This window comes from Bos grunniens, chromosome 6 (genome assembly GCF_055505025.1).
Source record: "Bos grunniens cultivar Pamir isolate PY7600 chromosome 6, Bosgru_T2T1.0, whole genome shotgun sequence".
NCBI lineage: Eukaryota > Metazoa > Chordata > Mammalia > Artiodactyla > Bovidae > Bos > Bos grunniens.
In genome coordinates, this window is record NC_141170.1 from 49,548,313 (window position 1) to 49,565,115 (window position 16,803).

At 41.1% G+C, this 16,803-nt stretch overlaps 1 protein-coding gene across 3 annotated transcripts in view; it reads left to right on the forward strand.

The window, feature by feature from the left end:
• The window catches only part of SCFD2 (sec1 family domain containing 2), a 396,134-nt gene that overhangs the window by 14,513 nt on the left and 364,818 nt on the right, over positions 1–16,803 (forward strand). For all 3 annotated transcript variants that reach the window (XR_015165415.1, XM_086405773.1, XM_086405774.1), the window contains exon 2: positions 25–193. Coding sequence is in view for 2 of the 3 variants with exons in the window: in XM_086405773.1 (XP_086261899.1) it covers positions 25–193 (169 nt within the window). In the remaining variant the exon portion in view is untranslated. The remainder of the gene's footprint in view (positions 1–24; positions 194–16,803) is intronic.

Here is a 16,803-nt window from a genome sequence, read left to right on the forward strand (position 1 = left end):
ATATTTTCTTGTCTGTTTAAATAGGGGCTGTAGGACATCATGGAGATAACTTGGTGGAGAAGATCCTTGCAGTGCTTCCCCAGCTTCCAGGCCACACCAATGATGTGATGGTTAACATGGTGGAGCTCACTGCACTCCAAGATGAGGAGGAAAATCAGAATGTGGTTGTACCTGGCTGTCTTGCACAATCCAAGTAAGATGTGTGGTTTTTTTCCCTCTTTTCCTTTTCTTTCTCTTCTGGAGTGTTCCTGTAGAAAGGAAACAATGAAGAGTTCAGTTGAGTTTAGTTCAGTCGCTCAGTCGTGTCCGACTCTTTGGGACCCCGTGAATTGCAGCATGCCAGGCCTCCCTGTCCATCACCAACTCCCGGAGATCACTCAGACTCATGTCCATCGAGTCAGTGATGCCATCCAGCCATCTCATCCTCTGTTGTCCCCTTCTCCTCCTGCCCCCAATCCCTCCCAGCATCAGAGTCTTTTCCAATGAGTCAGCTCTTCGCATGAGGTGGCCAAAGTACTGGAGTTTCAGCTTTAGCATCATTCCTTCCAAAGAAATCCCAGGGCTGATCTCCTTCAGAATGGATTGGTTAGTCTGGTTGAAAAATTTATAGTGGATAACATTTAGAAAAAATAATTTTTCTAAACTTTGAAATAATCATGTTTGTTAAACAATGTAAGCCAAGAAGTAAAGAATTTTGAAAAGGTGTTATTTACATGTAATAAAAGTTTGTTCCCAGGGTCAGCTAAGTGAGTCAATTTATACATCTCCATTCCTCAGACAGTTTCACATGGAGTTGAGGCTAGGCTTACTCAACTTCTCTTTCCTAGCTGACTCTTCCACATGACGAAAATACTGCCCACAAAGCTCTGAAACAGTGCCATCTTATTATGTAAATAATATACTCTTGGGCATCAGTGGGAAAAGTTTTTATTTCTGTGTATACTTTTGCACATGGTTAGAGAAATCAGAGAAAGAAGGTGGGGTATTTTGTATTATGCAGAGTTCCCAAAAAAAAAAAAAAAAAAAAAAATCACTCCAGAAACATGACAATGAAAAGAAACAGGAATTACCTTTCCTACTTCTTCCTTCATCAGCAGTTTTTATGAGAAAAAATATATATTTCAAGAGAAAAAAGTGTTTGAGTAGCTATTTCCCTCACCTCCCAAGTTTTAAAGTTTTAAACAAAGCAGGACCTTTCAGCTGTATAGTTTCCAGTGTTAATAGTAATAGATGTGTTTGGAATTTCCTGTCATAGTTGGGATTAATCTTCAGCTCCTGAGATTTTCAGCTTTTTTGTAGACAGTTAATAACATTTATTGGATGCCTAGTGTGTATGGGCAAGTGTATGAAGAAAACAGAACGTTCGGTCCCTGTCTTTTTGTGTGCTCTTACACACAATAAAAACAACGGCTTGTGCTTGGCAGCATATATGCTAAAATGTCGGCCTGATGGCTTGAAGCTATACAAACTCAGAAGTAATTATTATTGGAAATATTTTTAGCTTCTCAGAGGGCAATTTAAAACTTTATTATTAAGGGCTTACTTTGAGCATTACTCTGGACTAAGTAATATGGAGGACATAAAGTAATATGAAATGTCATTCTTGCCTTCAAGGAACACTTTCTTGTTGGGTAGCCATGATTTACACACAGATACAATTAAAAAATAATAGAATGATACAGAATTAAGACTCATGTGTCTGCTATAGATTATGACTCCTATAAGTGAAGTATCAAGTTAATGTGGCCTTTGTAGATCAGTGTGGGCATTGTGGAAGTGGTGATGCTTACTTTAGTTATGTCTTGAAGAATTCAGAAAAGGAGAGAGGGCCAGCATGAAGATGGGTATGGAAATAAGGACAGTCAGGGCCTAATGTGATGGGTTGTGAGAAATAAAGACAGTCACAGGACCATCACTGGACCTTCACTGCATCAGCTTAATTAGCATTTTTCAGGACTTACTATTATACATGCCAGCCATTGGGGAAGTCATTTAAGTTTCACAATGACCCAATGAGGTAGATGTTTTTATTCTGTATAAGGAAACTAAGACAAAGAGACATTAAGTAACTAGTAGGACATAGGATTAGAATTTGAGCCCAGAATATTTGACTTCGAGGCACTGTGTTAATTTATGTACTATGTATGCAGGGGCCAGAGAAAATCTAGCCTCATGAATAGCTATAAATAAACAATGAGAGAGAAAAACACAAAGCTATTTCATGATTTAATTTGGGGAAGCCTATGTGTTCAACATAATGGTTACATGAACAACAGGAATCAGTTTTGACTAATTTCAGCAAAAAGGGAATTTATTAAAGGGGATTGGAAAGCTAACAGAATCAAAGGAAGAATGGTTAATCAGATTTTGGAATGGATTAGTACAGTTCCTGAAGCAGAAACTCCAATACTTTGGCCACCTGATGCGAAGAACTGACTCATTGAAACAGACCTGGAAAAGATTGAAGGCAGGAGGAGAAGGAAACGACAGAGGATGAGATGGTTGGATGGCATCACCGACTTGATGGACATGAGTTTGAACAAGCTCCAGGAGTTGGTGATGGACAGGAAGGCCTGGTGTGCTGCAGTCCATGGGGGTCACAAGGAGTTGGACATGACAGGGACTGAACTGAACTGAACTCAAGAGCCAAGAGCTCTTGAGCCAAGAGCTGGGACCAAGAGCTCAGGAAAAGCTCTTCCAGTCATTGACACAAGAGAGACTGAATTTCAACTGTTTTCTGTCTTGAGTCACTCTACCTAAGATTCAGATTCCAGGGGAAAAAGTAAGATTGGCCTAACTCGGGGCCAGTAGGGGTTGGGAGCAGTTTATGCTGACTGAGATTTGTGCCAGGATCATATGGCATGGCAGAGGGATAGTTCTTCAAAGGAAAACTGGAATGTTTATCAAAAGGAGGGAGAGAGATCCTGAGCATATGTCTTTTCCACTCCTGGTCTGTGTTTTTAATGGGTGCCTTTTCCTCTCTTTAGACTATGAGTGAGTATTGCATAGAATATCAGTTTTCAGTGCCACTCAAGTATCAGAGTGCAGTCATAAATATCCAAGGCAGTGGTGAATTCTAGAAAGATCTAAAGAAAACTTTAAGGAGAGCAAGTTTGGTGACATAGTGAGACCAGAAGGCAGGTCGCAGATGATAAAGAGAAAAATAGAACTATTGTAGACTTACAGAAAATTTGAACAGATAAAACAGAGCATTCCCATAAAAAAATAGTGAGAAAATTATAACCAAATAAAAATATAAAACAATAATTAGGAGAAAATATGGTATTTTCTTTATAGTTGCTTTGAAGACTGAAGGAATCATGCTGATTAATTTCTTTGTAAAGAGATATTGAAATCAATTACAGCCAACCTAGTGTCTACTATACTTCCATCAGAATAATGACAGTCACTACTATCTCCAGTGCCACCCCCAAGAAAGTTCTTAGTGAAATGAGTGTGAGGATTAAAAAGTCAGTACTAAAAGGCAAAACAGATGGCTGTTTGGCGATAAATAATGTGACTGCAGTGGAATAATCTTTTAAAACCAAGTCTCTCACTAGGATATAAACCTTAACAGGCAAACTTGATTGCTAAAATAATTTTTATAAAAGGTTTTTTATAATTACAGCAATTAAAATTATGACCTATGCAGATGAAAATTTGATAACTTAGATGCATTATAACATGGCCTTCCAGTTCCTGTCCACTGGTCACTGGGTTATGTGGAATATATTGTTCAAGAAAGAGGCAGGATCTTTTCTGTTCTCATGTTTACCTTTGGTTGAAGTGGGTTTCTATCCTCTGCCCCAGCTCCAGTCTCCTAACCTACACTCTTTCAGTTCCTGAAGAACGCTTTCCCTCATGCCCTACCTGCGTTGACTGTGTCTGTTCTTGGTGCCCCTGCCTTGGTTCAGCCCCACACCCCCAGTGCAGCTGGTTGCACTCTGTCCAGTGCCCACTTTTCCTCCCATAGCACCACGTGTGCCTGCCTCATCTTTCATTCTCTCCTCCTTCCTCGCTTCTTACAGCTACGCTTGCTTCCTTTCTCTTCCTCCAGTAGGGCACTCACTTTCCTGCCACAGGACTTTCCTCTTGATTTCCTAGATCATTCTGCCTGTAGATATAAACCTGCCCCGATTTCCTGTCTTCCTTCCTTCTCAGACCTTCATATTTCCTTTCTCTCTCTAGCTAGTTTTCCTCCTCAGCCCAGATAACTTTCTAATGAACTTGCTGATGTTGTGTATTTTTCTGTCCCTTTCCTAGAGACCTACAGAGTGAACTACTAGAGAGTCCTATGAAAGGAGGGATATTTGTCTGTTTTCTTTGCAGCTATACCCCCTACCTGTAAAAGGCAATGGCACCCCACTCCAGTACTCTTGCCTGGAAAATCCCATGGATGGAGGAGCCTGGAAGGCTGCAGTCCATGGGGTTGCTGAGGGTCGGGCACGACTGAGTGACTTCACTTTCACTTTTCACTTTCATGCACTGGAGAAGGAAATGGCAACCCACTCCAGTGTTCTTGCCTGGAGAATCCCAGGGACAGTGGAGCCCGGTGGGCTGCTGTCTATGGGGTCGCACAGAGTCGGACACGACTGAAGCGACTTAGCAGTAGCAGCAGCAGCAGACCCCCTACCTAGAACAATACCTGGCACTCAAGAGATTGCTTTTGTTTTTTTGTTTTGTTTTGTTTGTTGATTGGTTTTTTGGTTTATTTGTTTTTGGCCATGCTGTGCAGCTTGGGGAATCTTAGTTCCCTGACCAGGGAGTGAACATGAGCCCTCAGGAGTGAAAGCATGGAGTCCTAACTACTGGACTGCCAGGGAATTCTCATCAAGAGAGTTTGTTTGATGGTGATGGTGCTGCTAGGGCAAGATCTGTGAGACAGAGAAGCTGAAGACTAAGAGAGGTGACGTCAATCCAGAGCATAGGAGAGGTTAGTATGGGGATGTCAAGATTCTAGTCATTTATTTGGCTGCATTGAGTCCTAGTTGTGGTGCATGGGCATAGTTGCCCCCTAGCTTGTGGGGTTCTCAGTTCCCTAACCAGGGATCCAACCCACATCTTCTGCATTGCAAGGTGGACTCCTAACCACTGTACTGCTAGGAAAGTCCCTAGACTCTAATTATTGAATATTTAAAACAGTCACATCGTGTTAGCTAAATATAGCAAAATTGGCCCAGAAATTCTGCTTTTAAGACCTTATTTCTTAGATGTATTTTGTACACATGTAGAATGATATATTACATTAATTTGTCATAGCAGCATTTTTAATAATAAGACTGGAAATAATTTTCATATCTTATCAGTTCAGTAGATTGTGGTATATTCATACTATAAAATAATATATAGCTATTGAAATAGGATGAAGATTGAATAATCCATTTATATATTAATAAGCAATGAGCTCAACGACATACTTCAAATGAAATTAGCAAGGTATAGCACACCCATTTGTTAGAAAGGGGGAGATATGTATTCACATTTGCTTGTGATACATTAAATATGCCTGGAAAGTGCACAAGGAACTGATGATATTGGCTGCCTTTGTAGAGGGGTACTAGATGGCCAGAGCTTGCTGAGAAGTTGGTGAAATGAATGAAGGTGGAGGATGGTAGAAGATGTCTTATTACATATATTATATACTTGTGTGTTTTGTATTTTCAATCATGTGAATGAATCTTCCTGTTAAAAACATAGAAATTATTCAACATCACTCGTTATTAGAGAAATGCAAATCAAAAGTACAATGAAGTATCACCTCACACCAGCCAGAGTGGCCATCATCAAAAAAATCTGCAAACAGTAAATGCTAGAGAGAATATGGAGAAAAGGGACCCATCTTCCACTATTGATGGGAATGTAAGTTGATACAGTCCCTTATGGATATTGCTTTAAAAACTATGAATAAAACTACCATATGACCCAGCAATCTTACTACTGGGTATAAGTAAGTAAGTGTTAGTCGCTCACTCATGCCCAACTGTTTTTGACCCCATGGACTGCAGCCCACCAGGCTCCTCTGTCCATGAGATTTTCCAGGCAAGGATACTGGAGTAGATTGCCATTTCCTTCTCCAGGGGATGTTCCCAACCCAGGGATTGAACCCGGGTCTTCTGCACTGGAGGAAGATTCTTTACCGACTGACCTACTACTGAGTATATACACTGAGAAAACCATAATTGAAAAAGACACATGTACCCTGTGTTCATTGTAGCAGTATTTGCAATAGCCAGGAAATGGAAGCAACCTAGACGTCCATTGAGAGACGAATGGATAAAGAAGATGTAGTACATATATACAATGGAATATTACTCAGCCATAAAGAGAAACAAATTTGAGTAGTTCTAGTGAGGTGAGTGAACCTAGAACCTGTTATACAGAGTGAAGTAAGTCAAAAAGAGAAAAACAAATATCGTATATTAATGCATATATATATGGAATCTAGGGGCTTCCCTGGTAGCTCAGCTGGTAAAGAATTGGCCTGCAGTGTGGGAGACTTGGGTTTGATCCCTGGGTTGGGAAGATAACATGGAGAAGGGCATGGCAACCCACTCCAGTATTCATGGTGAATCCCCATGGACAGAGGAGCCGGGCAGGCTGTAGTCCATGGGGTCACAAAGAGTCAGACAGGACTGAGTGACTAAGCATAACACATGGAATCTAGGAAAATGGTACTGATGAACGTTTTTGCAGGGCAGGAATAGAGATGCAGACATAGAGGCATAGAGTATAGACTTGTGGACCAGTGGGAGAAGGAGAGGGTGGGACAAATTGAGAGAGTAGCGTTGAAACATACACATTACCATATGTAAAATAGATAGCTAAAGGGAAGTTGCTGTTTAACACAGGGAGCCAACCTGGTACTCTGTGACAACCTAGAGAGTTGGGCTGGGGTGGGATATGGGAGGGAGGTCAGAGAGGGAGGGGACATACGTATACTTACGGCTGATTCATGTCCTTGTGTGGCAGAAACCAGCACAACGTTGTAAAGCCATTATCCTCCAATTGAAAATAAATTTAGAAAACAAATTAGATTTAAATAAAAACACTACTCCCTTATTAAGCTAGCTTAAGGTAGGATTCTGTGTTCTTAGGAAGGAAAACTGCTGTCTCTCACTTTGGAACCTCTACAGTGCTTCTTGTCTTCCATTCCCAATGAACCATACTTTTCTTTTAATATTTCTATCAAAATGCCAAAACATTATACCCCAGTAATTTGTGTGTGTCCATTTCCCCTGTGCTGTGCTCAGTTGCTTCAGTCCTGTCCAGCTCTTTGCACTATTGACTGTAGCCCTCCAGGCTCCTCTGTCCATGGGATTCTCCAGGCAAGAATGCTGGAGTGGGTTGCTGTGCCCTCCTCCAGGGGATCTTCCTGACCCAAGAATCGAAACCATATCTCTGGTGTCTTCTGCATTGCAAGCAGGTTCTTTACCCACTGAGGCACCTGGGAAGCCCCGTCCATTTCCCCTACTATATTGTAAATTCCTTAAAAGTAGTAGTGCACCAGGCACTTCAAAAGTGCTAATAAATCGCATAAAGAAAGAATGAATAAATTTTATTAGATTTGAGGCCAAGTAAAAAAATGATGACATAAATCCCTGAAGAGCCTTAACTGTTTCATTTTAGCACTTAGGTCATTATCTAACATTGATATGTTTTAATTTCTTCTGTAAGTTCCTATAGAGTAGGCATTTTCTATGTACTTTTCACCAAATGCACCTATTGTCTAGGTCAGTGAGAAGGAAGGATGGTAACAATGAGTGCCTAAATTTTTTCAAACGTTGTACTCAATATTTAAAATGTATTATTTCATTTAACTCTGAAAACAACTGTTTGTTGTTGTTGTTCAGTCGCTCAGTCATGTCTGACTCTTTGTGACCCCATGGACTGCAGCATGCCAGGCTTCCCTGTCTTCATCTCCTGGAGCTTGCTCAAACTCACAGCCATTAAGTCGGTGATGCCATCCAACTATCTCCTCCTCTGTCACCCCCTTCTCCTTCTGCCTTCAGTCTTTGCCAGCATCAGGGTCTTTTCTAATGAGTTGGCTCTTTGCATCAGGTGGCCAAAGTATTGGAGCTTCAGCTTCAGCGTCAGTTCTTCCAATGAATATTCAGGCTTGATTTCCTTTAGGTTTGATTGATTTGATCTCTTTGCAGTCCGAGGGACTCTCAAGAGTCCTCTCCAACACCACAGTTCAAGTTAAGAGAAAGAGACTGAGTAACTTGCCTTAAGCCAAACTTCCCCTAATTGATTGAATCAGGTCATTGAAAATATCTTTTTGATGTTTCTTTAAAAAAATTGAGAAATAATTGGCATATAGCATTATTTTAGTTTTAGGTGTAGACCATAATGATTTGACATTTGATTGTATTAGCAAATCATCACCACAACAAATCTAATAGACATTCATCACCAGATTTTTTTCTTGTGATAAGAATTTTAAAAGTTTACTCTCTTAGGTGACTTTCAAATATGCAGTACAGTATTATTAACTGTGGTAACCAGGCTGCACATTACATCTGCAGGACTTATTGACTTTATAACTGTAAGTTTGCACCTTTCGACTCTATTTACCCATTCTGGTACCTTGCCGTCTGCCTTTGGCAACCACCAATCTGTTCTCTTGGAGACGGCAATGGCAACCCACTCCATGGACGGAGGAGCCTGGTAGGCTGCAGTCCATGGGGTCGCTAGGAGTTGGACACAACTGAGCGGCTTCACTTTCACTTTTCACTTTCATGCATTGGAGAAGAAAATGGCAACCCACTCCAGTGTTCTTGCCTGGAGAATCCCAGGGACAGGGGAGCCTGGTGGGCTGCCGTCTATGGGGTCGCAAGAGTCGGACACGACTGAAGCGACTTAGCAGCAATCTGTTCTCTGTATCAATGAGCTTTGTTTAAAAAAATTATTATTTTTTAATTCCAAGGCACATTTATTTTCTACTATACCATACCAACCTCTGATACATGCTTAGTTAATGAATGTATAAATAGACCAATGAATTCAGAAATTATGGGTACTCTGGTTTATTATAGTTTTAAATAAATTAAGACCAGGGCACTGTGCTCCAAGGTCTTTTTAAAATTACATACTTAGTTAATTTGTTTATTAATTATTTATTTTTGGCTGCGTGGAGTCTTTGTTGCTGCAAGTGGGTTTTCTGTAGATGTGGCGAGCAGTAGCTACTTTCTGCTTGCTGTACTTGAGCTTCTCATTGCAGTGGCTTCTTCTTCTTGTGGAGCTCAGGCTTACTTGCCTCATTACATGTGGAATCTTCCCAAACCAGGGGTTTAACCCGTGTCCCCTGCATTGGCAGGAGGATTCTTAACAACTGAACTACCAGGGACGTCCACAAAGTGATATCTTAAGTCCAATTTTCTTGTTAGTTTTTATGTTGAAGGTGGGATTTTTTTTTCTTAGACTATAGAACAATGGAATAATAGAGTAGATCTTACAGTGAGAGACAAATGCAACAGTGGTTTCACCCAAACCACTGATGAGCTAATTTTTTGTTCAGTTCAGTTCAGTTGCTCAGTCATGTCCAGCTATTTGTGACCCCATGAATTGCAGCACGCCAGGCCTCCCTGTCCATCACCAACTCCCGGAGTTCACTCAGACTCACATCCATCGAGTCAGTGATGCCATCCAGCCATCTCATCCTCTGTTGTCCCCTTCTCCTCCTGCCCCCAATCCCTCCCAGCATCAGAGTCTTTTCCAATGAGTCAACTCTTTGCATGAGGTGGCCAAAGTATGGAGTTTCAGCTTCAGCATCATTCCCTCCAAAGAAATCCCAGGGCTGATCTCCTTCAGAATGGACTGGTTGGATCTCCTTGCAGTCCAAGGGACTCTCAAGAGTCTTCTCCAACACCACAGTTCAAAAGCCTCAATTCTTCAGTGCTCAGCCTTCTTCACATCCAACTCTCACATCCATACATGACCACAGGAAAAACCATAGCCTTGACTAGACGGACCTTTGTTGGCAAAGTAATGTCTTTTCTCTTCAATATGCTATCTAGGTTGGTCATAACTTTCCTTCCAAGGAGTAAGCGTCTTTAATTTCATGGCTGCAGTCACCATCTGCAGTGATTTTGGAGCCCAACAAAATAAAATCTGACACTGTTTCCACTGTTTCCCCATCTATTTCCCATGAAGTGATGGGATCAGATGTTATGATCTTTGTTTTCTGAATGTTGAGTTTTAAGCCAATTTTTTCACTCTCCTCTTTCACTTTCATCAAGAGGCCTTTTAGTTCCTCTTCACTTTCTGCCATAAGGGTGGTGTCATCTGCATATCTGAGGTTATTGATATTTCTCCCAGCAATCTTGATTCCAGCTTGTGCTTCTTCCAGTCCAGCGCTTCTCATGATGTACTCTGCATGTAAGTTAAATAAACAGGGTGACAATATACAGCCTTGACGTACTCCTTTTCCTATTTGGAAGCAGTCTGTTGTTCCATGTCCAGTTCTAACTGTTGCTTCCTGACCTGCATGTAGGTTTCTCAAGAGGCAGGTCAGGCGGTCTGGTATTCCCATCTCTTTCAGAATCTTCCACAGTTTATTGTGATCCACACAGTCAAAGGCTTTGGCATAGTCAATAAAGCAGAAATAGATGTTTTTCTGGAACTCTCTTGCTTTTTTGATGATCCAGTGGATGTTGGCAATTTGGTCTCTGGTTCCTCTGTCTTTTCTAAAACCAGCTTGAACATCTGGAAGTTCACAGTTCACGTATTGCTAAAGCCTGGCTTGGAGAATTTTGAGCATTACTTTACTAGTGTGTGAGATGAGTGCAATTGTGCGGTAGTTTGAGCATTCTTTGGCATTGCCTTTCTCTCGGATTGGAATGAAAACTGACCTTTTCCAGTCCTGTGGCCACTGCTGAGCTTTCCAAATTTGCTGGCATATTGAGTGCAACACTTTCACAGCATCATCTTTCAGGATTTGAAATAGCTGAACTGGAATTCCATCACCTGCACTAGCTTTGTTCGTAGTGATGCTTTCTAAGGCCCACTTGACTTCACATTCCAGGATGTCTGGCTCTAGCTGAGTGATCACACCATCGTGATTATCTGGGTCGTGAAGATCTTTTTTGTACAGTTCTTCTGTGTATTCTTGGCACCTCTTTTTAATATCTTCTGCTTCTGTTAGGTCCATACCATTTCTGTCCTTTATTGAGCCCATCTTTGCATGAAATGTTCCCTTGGTATCTCTAATTTTCTTGAAGAGATCTCTAGTCTTTCCCGTTCTGTCGTTTTCCTCTATTTCTTTGCATTGATCACTGAGGAAGGCTTTCTTATCTCTTCTTGCTATTCTTTGGAACTCTGCTTTCAGATGCTTATATCTTTCCTTTTCTCCTTTGCTATAATTATAATAATTATATTATATAATTATAATTAATTTTTTGTTAACTTTCACATTATTAAGTAACGTGTTAGTGGTGTATATTAAATCACTAACTCAATGTCAAAAACTGTTAAATTACCTTTTAATAGTGGTAATTTTTTATCTTCTTTCCTTGGTTCCAAATACCAATTAAATATTACTGTTCAAGAGACTAACATTAGGATTTCCCTGGTGATCCAGTAGTTAAGACTCCATGCTTCCACTTTGGGGAACTTGGGTTTGATCCCTGGTGGAGGAACCAAGATCCTGCTTGCTGCATGATGCAGCCAGAAAAAAAAAAAAAAAAAGAAAGAAAGACTAACATTTTCAGAGGGAAGAAAAATAATTTTTATTAGAGCAAAATCAGAGATAGTACTTTGATTTTACATTTCCTTGCGGATAGAGTTACTGAACTCTATACAGCATTGACTTTGAGTGACCTGGCTGTTGGTATAGGCTGTGGGTATCTTCTTTTCCCCGCTTGGACCTCCCTGCAAAAATGGCATTTTGTTTATGTTTTTACTTCTAAATAAACATTACAAATTGAGCAGGAGAAAGACTTACCTTTTCTCAGCATACAGCTGCTATATTTAACTTTCTTTTTTTTGTTTTGTTTGGAGGAATTCTATAAGCCAGGTTCTTTTCTACAAATGAAGCAGTGAGTGTGTGTACTAAGAAATAGCTAAATAATTTGGTATGCCAGAGACATTTAACTTTTATTTCTTGATAAAGCATTATGTTTAATGGTTATATATTTCTGAATTTTTTTAAATGCACGCTAAGAAAATAAAATTTGAAGGTAGAAATTCTTATTCTATAATCGCTTACATATTACAACTCTGTCATGGTATTTGTTTGTTAAGAAACGTGCAGGCAATCCCCAGAATCTTGCTCATCTGAAAAATTTTCAATGATTTGTGGTCTATGTGTTGTGAGAAGACTGAATTCTGGGTCACTGTGGCTTTGGGATCCATAATTTAAATGAAAACTATGAGTCCTTTAAATAAAGCCAGGAATGCTCTGAAGTTAGCTAAAATGGGAAAGGAGGAATGGAAAGACTTACTACACTTGAATGACAAGTTCTTAATTAGTTTGATGTTCACTGCCAAGCAAAAATCAACAAGTTCAAAAATATCTTGCTGAATAAGCCAACCACAGTCTTTATTGGGTTGACTTCTCAGTCTTGTGTTATATAGACCAAGGTGTATTCAACAGCATGCCAAGAACATACCAAAGCTCTGGCTACAGCTTCTCTCGTCTAACACCTGCTGGTATTCTTGCTCGAGGGTCTTTTTCCTTTCTTTTTTCACTCTGTCTTCTATTACAGTGTCACACTGGTTGGTGATGGGGTGGCGGGAATCAACAGGGTTGGGGTAAGTGTCCTTCTAGCAAAGCTGGAAGGAGGATTAAGTAAGAACTAAGAACAAGGCAATGGCTTTAACATTTAGAGAAGGCTTTTAGGGCACAGCAGGCAGATGAGGTCGGAAATCCAGGAAATTTGAGTAAAACTTCATGAGTGGAAATATGAAAACACATCCTCTGAATGTGTTGTAGTTTATTTATCCAAAATATTTGTTGACTACTCTGTGCCAGACACTTGATGAAGACAAGATCTCTGGCCACTTATTCTATTAATAAGTGGGGGCACAGACAGCAAACAGATGAACAAGTGACTGTATAATGTCAGCTGGGAATAAGTGCCATGAAGGAAATAAAGCAAGGAAGTCAAGAGTAAATAGGGACTTGGGGTGGTGAGGAGATGTATGGATAGGGGAGAAAAGGCCTTTTTAAGGAGGTATCTTTCAAGCAAAGACCTCAGTGAAGTAAATTGTAAGCCTCATGGGTATCTGAGACTAGAACACTGCAACCCAGTGGAAAGACTAGGTATTTAGAGATTACTTGTGTTGATTTGCTTTCCCCTAATGGCTCATGATGTTGAACATCTTTTCCTGTACTTATTTTCTATTTGCATATCCTCTTAGATAAAATGTCTCCACATCTTTTGCCCACTTTCTAATTGGACTTTTTTTTTTAATATTGAAGTTCCTTATCACAATTTATTGGTGGTGTTATTTTACCTGTTTAAGTGAAATATAGAAAGCTTACCATGCATTACTTCCCTTTACCTTCCCACACTTATAATCATCTTAATATTTCCTCTACATACATTTAGGACTGCAGTTCATTTTAGTTCAGTCACTCAGTTGTGTCTGACTCTTTGCAACCCCATGAATCGCAGCACACCAGGCCTCCCTGTCCATCACCAATTCCTGGAGTTCACCCAAACTCATGTGCATCGAGTCGATGGTGCCATCCAGCCATCTCATCCTCTGTCATCCCCTTCTCCTCCTGCCCTCAATCCCTCCTAGCCTCAGGTTCTTTTCCAATGAGTCAACTCTTTGCATCAGGTGGCCAAAGTATTGGAGTTTCAGCCTCAGCATCAGTCCTTCCAATGAACACCCAGGACTGATCTGCTTTAGGATGGACTGGTTGGATCTCCTTGCAGTCCTAGGGACTCTCAAGAGTCTTCTCCAACACCACAGTTCAAAAGCCTCAATTCTTCGGTGCTCAGCCTTCTTCACAGTCCAACTCTCACATCCATACATGACCACAGGAAAAACCATAGCCTTGACTAAACGGACCTTTGTTGGCAAAGTAATGTCTCTGCTTTTGAATATGCTATCTAGGGTGGTCATAACTTTCCTTCCAACACAGTGTTAACATTTTTGCTTCTACTACCAAACATAGTTTAGAAAACTTAGGAGAAGAAGGAATGCTTATTGTATTTACACACAGACACACACACACATATATTTAAGCTGGTTTTTAAAAAATTAATTAATTACTTTTAATTTTTGGTTGTGCTGGATCTTTGTTGCTGCATGGGCTTTCCTCTAGCTGTGGTGAGCGGGAGCTACTCTCTAGTTGCCATGTGCAGGCTTCTCATGGTGGTGGCTTCTCTTGTTGCAGAGCACAAGCTCTAGGGTGTGGAGGCTTGGGTAGTGGCCGCACTTGGGCTCGATAACTGCGGCTTCCGGGCTCTAGAGCACAGGCTCAATAGTTGTGTTGCATGGGCTTAGTTGCTCTGTGGCATGTGGGATCTTCTGAGACCAGGGATGGAACCATGAGTCCGGCATTCGCAGGTGGATTCTTTTCCACTGAGTCACCCAGGAAGCCCTTCCTATATTTTTGCTGACTGTTTTCTTTCTTCATTATGTTTTAAGATTTCCTATTTTTACTTTTCCATTTTAGAGATTTTCTCCAGCCATTCTTTTAGGATAGGTTTGCTGGTGACAGAATCTCCTAGTTTTCATTAATCTGAGAATACTGAGAATATTTTTTTTCTTCTCATCTTTCTTTTTTCTTTTGGCTGAGGTGAGTCTATTGTGGCTCGTAGGCTTCTCCTTGGGGCTCTCAGACTTTCTCTAGTTGTGATGCAAGGGCTTCTCCTGTTGCAGAGCATAGGCTCAGTTGCAATGAGTGGCCTTAATTGCCCTGCGGCGTGTAGTATCTTAGTTCCTCAACCAGGGATTGAACCTGAATCCCCCGCATCGTACGTGCAGAGGCTTAGCTACTGGATCACCAGGGAAGTCCCGCAACAGTATCTTATGGTTTTTTGAGTACAGGTCTTTTGCCTCCTTAGTTAGATTTTTTTCCTTAGGTGTTTTTTCTGTTTGATGTGACGGTAAATGAGATTGTTTTCTTAATTTCTCTTGCTGATAGTTCACTGTTAGTTTATGGTAATGAGACAGATGTCTCTGTGTTAATTTTGTATCCTGAGACTTACCAAATTCATTGATTAGCTCTAGTAGTTTTCTGGAGGCATCTTTAGGATTTTCTATGTATAGTATCATATCACCTGCAAGCAGCGACAGTTTTACTTCTTCTTTTCCAGTTTGGATTCCTTTTTTTTTTCCTTCTCTGAATGCTGTGTCTAGGACTTCCAAAACTGTGTTGAATATAAGTGGTGAAAATAAATATCCTTGTCTTGTTCCTGATCTTAGAGGAAATGCTTTCAGCTTTTCACTGGTGAATATGTTAGCTGTAGGTTTGCCCTGTTTGGCTTTTATTATGTTGAGATATGATTCCTTCGTAGCTCAGTTGGTAAAGAATCTTCCTGCAGTGTAGGAGACCTGGGTTCCATTGCTGGGTCAGGAAGATCCCCTGGAGAAGAAAAGGGCAACCCACTTCAGTGTTCTTGCCTGGAGAATCCCACTGACAGAGGAGCCTGGTGGGTCACAGTCCATGCGGTCACGAAGAGTTGGAAATGGTTCAGTGACTAAACCACCATCACCATGTCATCTCTGTGACCACTTTCTGCAGAGTTTGTATCATAAATTGGTATGGAATTCTGTCCAAAGCTTTTTCTGCATCTATTGAGATCATCATGTGATGTTTATTCTTCAATCTATTAATGTGGTGTATTACGCTGATTGGTTTGTGGAAAAATCCTTGCATCTCTGAGATAAATCCCACTTTTTCATGGTGTATGGTCCTTTTAATGTATAGTTGAATTTGGATTGCTAGTATTTTTCTCTTTTCTGTGTTCAGCCTTAGTGATTTCCATGACTCTGTCTTCTAGCCCCCTAATCTAGTCCTCTTTTTTATTTAGTCTATGGTGGCTCCTTCCAGTGTATTTTTCTTTCAGTTATTGCATTCTTCATTTCTGTTTGATTGTTTTTATATGTTTTCTAACTTTTTTTAAAACACTTCTAACTGTTCAGTCTGTGCATCCATTTTTCTCCTGAGTTCTTTGGTCATTTTTACCATCATTACTTTGCACTCTGTTTCAGGTAGATTGCCTACCTCCACTTCACTTAGTAGTTCTTTTGGGGTTTTATCTTGTTCTTTCATTTGGAACATGCTCCTCTGTCCCGTTGTCCTGCCTAACTTGTTTTTATTTCTATGTTTCTGGTATGTTGATTATATTTCCTGGCCTTGGAGCAATGGCCTTTTGCAGAAGACTTCCCATGTGTCCCAACAGCAGACTTCCCTCTCCTCACCAGAGCTGTATGCTCTCATTGGTGCCCTCATTTTGGGCTCTGTGGATCCTTCTCTTGTATCGTGCTGACTGCTCTTGGTGGTCTGGTAGGCATAGTGGGCCCTGGTCCTGTTGGTTGCCAGGCCCTGCCTGGTGCTGAGGCTACTGGCCACTGGTTGTTGGGGCTGGGTCATGAGATGGCTGGCCATGGAAAGCCAGGGGATCCCTGGGGTGCTGATGGCTTGTTGGTGTATGTGCCAGGGCCTGCCATGGCAGACGGCATGACTGTGGTGGTCCTGGAGCTGGTGTCTGCCCACTGGTGGCTGTGGCCTGGGCCCACTGGGCCCTGAGGGTGGTGCCTGCCCTTCGGTGTGTGAAGTTTGTCTCCAGGCTAGTTCCTGTCCTCTGGTGGGGCTGGTGCCATCTCACTGATAGGTGGAGCTGC